Here is an 11,000-nt window from a genome sequence, read left to right as displayed (position 1 = left end):
CTGGTCTGNNGTCTTATTCTGCTCCNAGTTCCAGCCCTTATATTCTTCAAAAATTACATCTTTGCTGATAATAATTTTTTTGTTGATAGGATCAAATAGTCTATATGCCTTAGACTCATCANTAACTCCAAATAAAACACATGGCTTACTTTTTTCATCTAACTTGATTCTTTGTTGATCTGGTGTGTGAACATGGGCTAAGCAACCAAATACTCGAAAATAACTTACANATGGTTTCACTNCACTCCATGCTTCTTCANGGGTTTGATCNTGCACTGCTGTTGTAGGGCTTCTATTCAGAATATGGACACACCACTTGGTTGCTTCTGGCCAGAANATCTTTGGAACTTGCCTTCCAATTAACATTGAACGAACCATGTTCATGATGGTTCGGTTCTTTCTTTCAGCAACCCCATTNTGTTGGGGAGTATAGGCANCAGTCAACTNTCTCCTTATCCCTTCACTTCTACANAATTCATCAAATATTTTTGAGGAAAATTCACCTCCCCTATCAGTTCTTAAGCAGATGATGCTTTCTCCTGCTTCCTTTTCCACNAAAGTTTTGAAATCTCTAAAGAAANAGAAAGTTTCAGATTTTTCNTTTAAGAAATACACCCAAGTTTTACGTGATAAGTCATCAATAAAACTTAGGATATATCTCTTATTACTACTGGATGTTGGCTGAATGGGTCCACATAAATCTGCATGAACCAGCTGTAGCCGTTTAGATGCTCTCCACATACATTTTTTTGATATTGAATTTCTGTGTTGTTTTCCAGCCAAGCAATGTACACANAGCTCCTTAGGGGTTGTGATTGTTGATAGTCCAGTCACCATTTGCTTAGTGACAAGAGTTTTTAAGCCATCATANCNTAAATGCCNTAGTCTATTATGCCAGAGTTAGGATGATTTTTTAAGCCATCATAGCTCCTTAGGAGTTGGTTCCCCTTTTATGATTGNTGTTGGTTCCCNTTTCATGATTGCTGTCAGAGAAAACATCCTGTNTGCACTCATATGTACCTCCAAAATCAACCCTTTTTCTGAATGAACAATATTGCACTTATTGTTNTGAATTGTGATGCTTAAGCCCTTTTCTTGCAGCTGNCCTATACTCAATAGGTTATTCTTGAGTTCTGGAACATANTATACATGTGTAATAACATGTATAATTCCATTCANCATCATTNGAACACTTNCTTTTCCCTTCACAGCTATGTNGGTATCATTTCCCAGCTTTACTTTGTGTTGAAAATTCTCATCTAGTGTTGAGAACCACTCCTTGTTACCACTCATGTGGTTACTGCATCCTGAGTCTAAGAACNATTTATCTTTCTTTCCTTNTTTACATTCTACCGAGGTCATCAGCAGGACCTCTTCCTCTTGTTCNTCTTGTTCCTCCATTNCANCATAATGTGCCTTCTTTTCCCACAAAGGACATTCATATTNAAAATGTCCAAACTTGTGACACTTGAAGCATTCAACTTNNGCCTTGTTGAATGATTGTCTTCCTCTTCCTCTACCTCGAAATCCTCCTCTACTTCTTCCTCTTCCTCTTCCTCTTCCACTTNTGTCATCTACTAGGGTTTGCATAACCTGTTCTTCAGTTGTTGGAAGTATCATTCTTTGTTCATGAACTAATAGACTACTTTGTAGTTCGTCTATTGTCATGGAATCCAAGTTATTTGATTCTTCAATGGAGCACACCACATAATTGAATTGGNTTGTCATAGACCGCANGATTTTNGNAGTTNTGACANTTTCTTGCATACTTTCTCCAACAGCTTTCATGCTTTTGGCAATCTTCAATGTTCTGGCAAAATAAGAATTCACAGATTCTCCCTCCTTCATCTGTAGCGTTTCGAACTCTTTGCGTAGNGCTTGTAATTGAGCACGTTTGACTCGTGTTGAACCTTGAAACTTCTGCTTCATGGAATCCCATATATTTTTTGACGTTTCATCATTGAGAATGGTATCCAAAATTTCTCTATCTATGGCTTGATAGAGATAGTTTTTGATCTTTAAATCCTTAAGTTTCTGCTCCTCCATGACTTTAATTTTTGCCTCTGATGCAGTAGTTTTGTCTAGAACAACCTTTACTCCATGTTCCACCAAATGCCAATATTCCTTTGATCGAAGGAAATTCTCCATGAGCTTTGCCCAGTGATCATAGTGTCCATCAAATTTAGGAATTGCAGGTTGTGCATACTTTGAATCAACCATTCTTCCAAATGATTGTTCCACTCACTCTACCCAATTTTTGATTTAAAAAACCCTCGGTGTATCACTCAACTCACCACCCAACTCACTTAGAATTTCTAGTTCAGGCCCCTATTACCAGATTGTTAGCTGACACAGGTAAATAAGATTTCTGAAAGAGATGCTTCTTATTTCACTTTGTAAAAATGAACTACAGCTATTTAAAGAAATATGCAGAAGCAAAAAATCCTACCCACTCCATACGTGAAGCGTGGGTGGTTTCCTAAAATTAAGGAGCTAAACTGTTAGCCTCCTATATCTCTGGTCAACATGACCTAAATTTATGGAATAAAGAAACAAAACAATTTAAATGCAAAACAGAATTTAAATAACAACTACTCTAGAGAGGGGATCTACAACTTCATTTAAATTCATTTTTAATAAGTTACATAAACTGATGAAAAGAAGTTAAGAGAGTCTTACCAGGTTCAATTATTAGGCTCTCTACCAACTTTTTTGATGTACATGAGTGATATAATTGACATGCCGAACACGAGCATATTTAATAATTTTTTTTAACAATTTTTTTATAATACATAAATAACAATTTATGAATGTTCTGTTTTAAATAATTTTTAAACATAAATTCAAAAGATCAATGACACTTAATCTATTTGAAAAAGTTATTAAAATATCCAAAGTAAAACGTCTCCAATTTTAGTTTTCCTTCCTATATTCTCATGACTTCGACATAGGACTTTCCATCAAGTTTTCGAGAAAACAGGCCCTTGAAGTAGTCCTTCACTCCAATGCTTCTGAATCGTGGTGGTGTTTCTTCACTGATCAAGCTTGATGCAGGACCCACCACACCATCTTCCTTTGGACTATAGAATGTTGCAATTGAGAGTCTTTCTTTTTCTGCGTTCACTGTTGCCCGGTGTTCGATGCTTTTGTAGTTTCCGTTCGTTATTATCTATCACTCAACCACGTGTAAAACAGTGTAAAATCAAGTCAGTTTGACATTTCATCATCATTTGACTTGGTCATGTTTGTATTTTAAAAGAATCCAAGAGAGAATATGAAATCGGACTAGTCATAAAAGGTGAAATGAAGTTTAAAAGATAGGTTCTATTATGACTATTATGACTGTGATATCATATTATATTATGAGGTAGGTAAAGTTTAAGTTTAATTCATTCCAATAAAATTAATTAATTTGTAAGATGAAGTTTATATTTATTTATATACTATAAATTGACGATGACTCTATTCGGATGATGTAGTATTTGCGAGATCAGTGAAATGAAGTAAATAAATAAATTAATATTACCTCTAATATGTCGCCAACGTTTACAATGAATGCATTAGGCAAGGGTTTAACGGGAACCCAGAAGCCATCTTTTCTTATCTGCAACCCTTCTACTTCATTGACTTGCAGAAGAATAGTAAGTCCAATTCCATCTGAATGAGGGGTAAGTCCAATAACCTTATTTGGTTCAGGGCATGGAGGGTAGTAATTCATCCTCATCAGTTGAATTCCATCTTCAAACAATTCCTTTATTTCCTTTTCTTCAATCTTCAAAGCTTTTCCCATATGACCAATAATATTCAACGCCAGATCTTTCATTTCTTGTGAGTAAATTTCCAGAGTGTCTCTGCAGCGGATGTATGTATATAAAAGATCTCACATGAATTATAGATAAAATCAAACTATAGTAATGAGTATAAATCTCAGTTTATAAACTTAAAATTCATGGAAGAAAGAACCTGAAAGGAAGAGGGAGCTTTGGAAATAAATGAGGCATTCTTAAGTGTTTTGGGAGGGTTGTCATGTAATAAAGGTCAGCCCAATCAAGTTCTTGATCTTCACTCACAACAAATGCTTGTCCAAAACCTTCCATATGCTCTGAACTCTGCCAAAACTTTTTCTTCTCTGACATTGGAAGGTTGAAAAATTCTTGAATTTCCAACTTTACTTTCTCCACCAAAGAAAGACTGACCCCATGATTTACCAGCTAAACAAATTAAAAGAAGTCTATGAATACAAGTACATATTTTAGATTTCACATGTCAAAAGTATGGAATGCAGAAAGCTGCAGAAAGTTTTATGAATTATAGTCTGAGTGATAAAGAAAGGAAAGAGACCTGGAAGAATCCCCAATGTTTGCAAGCAAGATGAAGCTTTTGAAGTTCTGAAGTTTTAGATTCTGCAGAAAGCAAGTTGTGCATGTCAATAACTGGAATCTGAAGAGCATGAGTTTGTTGAGAGATGAGGTGCATGTCTTCATGGTGAGGTTGAATGTATCTGTGTGGAACAGCAGACAAATTCTGCTTAGCCAACTCTTGAACTGATGGTACCAGAATTGAAGTTCCAGAAGGGTTCTTGCTGCTATCTCCCATGGCTAATCAAAGTCTTTATGATTTGTAGTTCTTAATATGGCAAAAAATTCTCAAGGGAAGTGTATTTATAATCATAATTTGAGAAAACAAAAATAATAATTTTTTTTTAAATTTTAAATCAATTATATAAAAAATTAATATCCTTGTCAACACTGAATATTATAATAATAAATTAATGGATCTTGCTTTTATAGATTATTTACTTTCTTTTGACTCAAAATTTTTGAATAAATATTGAAATATAAAAATAAAATAAATATTGAAATACAAAATAAAGTTATATACCGTAGACTTTTCAATATAGAAAGTTTCATTTGAATGGTATTTTCATGTTACTAGATATAAAATAATATTGGTGACATAATGAAATTTTCTAATTGTGTTTTAAGCATGTTCAATCTAATAAATATGTTCAAGTTAAATCCGGTGTTTTAATTAATTATTATCCTGAACGAATATCAATATAAAAAATAAATTAATATTCTTAAATAATATTTATATAAAATAATAGGTTCCTAAAATATATAAATAGTTGAATTTAGTCGATATAAATTTATGTTGAAGCTAGATATATAAATATAAACAAATCCAGAAATTTCTATATACCTTTCGACACAGTATTCCGTTCATTTGGAGAAGTTTCTGAGATCCTATCATTTTACATACATAGTTTAATATAGTATATATGAATTTTTTGCTGAACTAAATATATATAAATAAATCCAGGAAATTGTATAAAGAATTTTGCCTTAATTTAGGAAAAAGTTCATTAATCTCATTATAAAGGTAATTTGGACATCGGTAGCAATCGCAACATTCATTGGCATTTATTATATGCATTCAATGTTTTCATAAAAATTCGATAACTCTTAATGGAAAAGCTCTTTCTTTTTCCCCACTGTCTCTTTCTCTTTTCACTTAATTTATGATTCTCTTTATCAAAAAAATTATCTCCACTGTTTTCCTATTTCTTTATAATATATCTCTTTCATAATCTAATCATTCTCTAAAAAGATATTAAAGTTCAATTATAATGGATAAAAGTTTAAAATAGAACACTTTTTTTATTTATTTTAAGGATTTATTATTATTTTTTTAATATGTTATCAATTTTTATAAGATTAATTGAGAAAAATAATTATCTGACTTCGTTAAATTTATACTAAAATTTTCTTATGTTTAAATATTTTATTTTAGATTCTTAGATTTTGAATTTTTTTTTACTTTAATTGAAGAAAAGAATTTCTGGAAGATATTATATTTTATAGAACCTATCATGGATGATTTAGAAGTTAATATGTGATTTAGTCATTAGATTTTAGTTTATACGTAAAGATTGTATTATTTTTTTGAATGTTTGAAAGTGATTCTTGTTGAATTTTATTTAATAAATAATTGTTTTAAAACTTTTGAATTAGATACTTTTTGTTGAGAAATTAAATAGTGACTAGATTATCTATATTGATATAAAGTCCCTTAATATGACGAGAAAAGTTAATTCCAATGACTTCATACGATATTTTAAGTTTCATATAAATGGTTTAATTTTTTTAAATTAATGTTTGCGTTAAAATCAATTTAGTCAACTCAATATTTATTAAACTATATTAGAATCAGTTCAATATTCACGTTAATTTTACACTAATACAAATATTTATTAATTAAAAGAGTTAGAAATAATTTTACACTTTTTAACCTTTTATTTTCTTTAAGAAAAATCATCACTATTTTACATTATGTTAGAGACAGCCACTATAATACCGTCACAATTTGACGAATGCCAATATTTAGAAGTTAAATTCCTTTTTTTAGTGACTATGGTTATTTGTGTTATCCACAACTATGGACATTTAAATGAATGTTAAAATAAAGTTCATTTAGCATAATCAACACTGCCTTAAATGAATATTAAACCAAAACACATTAACATTGATAAGTTGAGGTTAATTAATTCAAATTAAAAATGACTTTAAAACTTAAAGATAAATTAGTATTGATATTTCATTCACATTATTTAGAGGAAATCTTAAAAAAGCCTGCATTATTGAGTTAACTTTCATGACATTAGACTGTTGCGTGTGCAATCAAACGTAATGACATTAAGCCATGATGCATATGCAATACTATTAACTATTTAATTAAGTTTTTCTTGTTAAAGTCGATTTTTGATAAATGTTGAATGTTCATTTCTCTGTATTATCATAAGTTTCAAATAAGTTTATATTAACCATTACTAACATTATATGAAGATTTTATTAAAAAAGTAAAAAAAAATGAGAAATCAAAATTATGATAAAATTACATTTTATTCATAAGTAAAAACCCTATCCATGACTTCTTTTATGAAAATCATTCTATATCATAAACTCCATTCCGTAAACAAAAAAAAAAAATCTATTAAAAGATTTATCACATTCTAAAAAAAAAATTAGAAGTGTTTACTTTGAAATTTTTAATATTATTGGATTTTTTTTTTAGTATTGTCACAAGTGTGTTTTTATTATTTTTGATCTATGACCAATTAAAAAGTGATTTCACATCATCAATAATACATCAAGTTGACAAAATTATTGAATGATGAACCCATTCATGAAGTCACTAGAGTCGGTTTCCCTCACTTTTTCCTCTACGCCACACAATCTACTTTTTCTTTGGTGTATCTTCCTCTCGGATAACACCATTTTTGCCACTCTGTTCCATTTACTCTCTTTCGTTCACTAGTGGAAAAATGCTTATTAACATTAGTTATTTTTGATTTTTAACGTCTATTAAACAATCGATGTCATTTCCGGTGACGTCAATGGAACGTCGGACATGAATATAACCAACGTCTATAATGACGTCAGTTAGTGCCATGTCCGACATCACTAAACGTCGGAGTAGGACTAACTGGATGTCTAAAGACATTATATAGATGTCGATCTGAGCAATAATCAACGTCGAAGAGACACTAAAGACTTCAAAAATGACACTGACTGACGTCTAAAAGGTACTATAGACGTCGGTGTATACATTAACCGACGTCTAATACAGTGGTTGTGTTTTAGTGCAGTTTTGTTCCCGTCTTTGGATAGCCTAGTAACACAATCTCCTTTTGCTAGTTTCCCAAAAAAAAAAGCTTGTGTCTTTTGAATTTCTTATGACATTTCAACCCAAAACCGAACATGGGTTGTTGCTCAGTTCCATTTTCATCAGCAAAAGGGAAAAATCACGGTGAAACGATAACTAGACAATGACCCAGGGTTGTTTTTGGGTTGAAATGACCAAAAAAAATTCACAAGACGTCGCTTTTTCTGGGAGGCAGCTAACAAATGGAGAATGTGTTACTACGTTACCCCAAGAAAGGAACAAAACTGCACTAAAACACAACACAAAGAAAGCAAATTTTAATCAGTTGAACCAGAAGATAATCGGTGAAAGACTAAACAAAGTTTAAACGGTAAGCATAAAAAAAAACCACCTGGGATTGTCGGAAGAGAGAAAAAGAAGAGGAGGAAGACGATAAAGATATCAGAAACAATAATGCAATGCCGCAAGAGAGAAACAAGAGAAAAAAGAGAAAAGAGGAAGACGATATCAGAAACTGAATGTCGTGAAGAGTCTGCGATTTATTTAAAATGAAATGGAGCGTCGGTTGCTTGCGAAACCGACGTCTATAGTTAACATTTAAACTGACTTTTTGAATGTCCATTAGACGTCGGTTCTCTAACTAATTCGACGACCAAGTTAACATTTAAACTGACTTTTTGAATGTCCATTAGATGTCGGTTGTGAAGGGGCACCAACGTCTAGGGCGCTGAACCGATTGACGTTTCACTTCCCGTCAGGGACGTAGACGATAGTTGTGAAGGGGCGCCGACGTCTATAATAATAGACGTCAGTTTTCTACTGTCGGACATGGACGTGCCTCGGAGTTTGTTGCACATAATTAATTACAGGCACATAGACGTCGCACACCCAGAAATGCGACGTCTATTTTGCAGAAATTTTTGTCTTCCCACCTTCCGGACAGGCCATAGACGTCGGTTTTTGACAACCTGATGTCTAATCGTTTGGGAATCAGGTGACCAGCATTAACTGCACCCAAGTAGACGTCGGTCGCCCATCACAACCGACATCAAATGCGCAGGAGAAGTCTTTCTTCTCGCCTACCTCATTACATTGGACGTCGGCTTACGGCAGAGCTGACGTGTACTGCTTAATAAACGTCGTATTACCTTGAAGTCGACGTCTAGGTTACCATCTTATTTACGGTAATGTCACCGGTCATCATATGACGTCGGTGGAGCTCTAACAGACATCTATGAAGTAACATTAAATAGCGTTTTTTCACTAATGATTGTTATTTTCTTTCTCTTGTTCACTTAATTGGGTCTGTCCTATTATGAACTTTATCAATAATATCATTGTAACTGTGGTGTTTTATAGATGAAGTTTTTGGTTCAAGTATTCCATGGTGGAAAGTTGTGATTTATTGATTTAGTTTGGTTTTGATTTAGGTTCATTAGGCTGGTAAGACGAGGAAGTGAATGTTCTTACTATTAGAAAAATTATACTGCAATAATCTACCAACATATAATGTAAGTACTAGTATCTGAAAATAAGAGAGAGTAGAAAATGAATAAATGAGTTTTTTCGTGTTAAAATAATTTATTATAAATTTTATTTAGTGTATGGCAAACCATAAAAAGCAATATTTTAGAATTGAAATAAGTAATAAAAAAATATATGTTTAATGGTGTACTCTTTTATGTTTGGCAACATGAAAAATATTAAGTCATATCTCTCGGGCCACACTTATTTACACGATATCTAATTGTTGAAAAACTATTAGAAAAATCTAGAAATTCTACTAAAAATTAATTTTGGCTTATAAAAAAAATAGCTTCAAACTATGTTATTTAGTAAAGATGAAATCTTTCTATAAATTAACCTCTCATGATGAAGTTTTACATTGAGCAATTATTGTGTGACACTCTCTTTTCTCCAATATAAAGAAAACTCTCAAATTTACCAAGTTGCTTCTAGAACTCCTTCTTTTCCTAATATAAAATACTTTAAAGAAATTAATTAACATGGGCATAACGTAAACGAATAAGACATGTTGATTTGTCTAACATTTTCTTAATTAATCACTCTTGGAGCTTCAAATTAAAGTATAAGGATTAATGCACACAATTTAGCACGTTGTGTCCATTAATAATTGTTGCTTGAAGGAAAGTTAGAGTGTTTCCTTTTTTTTCTATATTTTATTTATCGTTGTTGATATCTTTAAAAAAATTGGAAAACCTATTTTTCCCTTCATTTAGTGGCTACTTCTTGTATTAATCGTTCATTAATTCAGTAAAGTTGTAACAATTAAAGTGCCTTAAATTTTCTATGATGAAGTCAAAAGACTATTTAGTTCATAAAATTTGTTATTAGCTATTATGTTGCTTGTAAATATAATATGTGTATATGTATGCATAAACATATATATACATATACATATTATATACATAATATACATACATATACACATATACATATTATATACATAATCATTATTCACATGTGTGTTTATTAAAGACGTGTAGACGATAACTATGAATGAATAATTGAAATTTAATGTTTTAATGAATAATGATTGTGATGAGTTTATAAAATAATTTGGTTCGGTTGGAAATAGCCATCATTATTTTCGATAATTTAAGCCTAATCTTCAACAATTCTACGTTTTTTAGTGACTCTAGCATATGCATCATTTGACCACGAATAAATTGGTATAGTCAATTGTGAAACTTAACTCCATCAATTTGTCTTTCTTTTCTACTTTGCCTATGCCTAATTAAAAACAGCACTTGTCACCCACTTATTCTTACATTTACTTTTTTTCTACTATATTATTAACATCAAATATTTATCAATGTTATAGTTTAATAATTTTATAAAAAGTTTAAAATTAATTAATATTAAGAAGAAGGTTATCGTAGTATATTAACAATCTGATTGTTAGAAGTGGATTTTAAGTCTAATTCAACACTACAAAACCGGCTTGTAAGGTGAGGTTTGCACCCACTTATATACACTAAATTGGTCTTATCTCTAGTTGATGTGGGACTTCCAACACACCCCCTGACGCTGAGGTAAATACATCTCGAGCGTATGATTAGACATTTTAATGGGTGGCCCGGTATATATAGCAGTCCGATAGCAGGTGGAACAACATGCCCAACAATAACAGAAATCGCTAGGATAAACTATAATAATGACTCTGATACCATGTTAGAAGTGGGCTTTAAGCCTAACTCAACCCCACAAAAACGACTTGTAGGGTGAGATTTGCACCCACCTATATACATTGAATTGACCTTATTTCTAGTTGACGTGGAACTTCCAACACTGATCTTATTTATAAGGCTAAT

The 11,000-nt window shown here is 31.7% G+C and overlaps 2 protein-coding genes across 3 annotated transcripts; both read right to left on the bottom strand.

Moving 5' to 3' along the window:
• Positions 1 to 921: 921 nt before the first annotated feature.
• On the bottom strand, positions 922 to 2,220 carry LOC106763675. The gene has a single exon (XM_014647843.1). It carries the CDS (start codon positions 2,218 to 2,220, stop codon positions 922 to 924), a length of 1,299 nt encoding a protein of 432 aa, XP_014503329.1.
• Positions 2,221 to 2,818: 598 nt separating this feature from the next.
• Positions 2,819 to 4,641, bottom strand: LOC106763909 (protein SRG1). Of its 2 annotated transcripts, none has more exons than XM_014648083.2 (4): positions 4,342 to 4,641; positions 3,964 to 4,211; positions 3,527 to 3,851; positions 2,819 to 3,169 (listed from the first exon to the last, which is right to left on the bottom strand). In XM_014648083.2, the coding sequence occupies exons 1-4, from the start codon at positions 4,594 to 4,596 to the stop codon at positions 2,927 to 2,929; spliced, it is 1,071 nt and encodes a 356-aa protein (XP_014503569.1). In that variant the 5' UTR covers positions 4,597 to 4,641; the 3' UTR covers positions 2,819 to 2,926. The 2 variants fall into 2 exon arrangements, with proteins under 2 accessions (XP_014503569.1, XP_014503571.1); XM_014648085.2 differs by having other exon boundaries at positions 3,032 to 3,175.
• Positions 4,642 to 11,000: the final 6,359 nt, after the last annotated feature.

Source organism: Vigna radiata, chromosome 6, assembly GCF_000741045.1.
Source record: "Vigna radiata var. radiata cultivar VC1973A chromosome 6, Vradiata_ver6, whole genome shotgun sequence".
NCBI classification, from domain to species: Eukaryota; Viridiplantae; Streptophyta; class Magnoliopsida; order Fabales; family Fabaceae; genus Vigna; species Vigna radiata.
The sequence above is the reverse complement of the archived record's forward strand: the minus strand, read 5'-3'. Positions and strand labels throughout refer to the sequence as shown.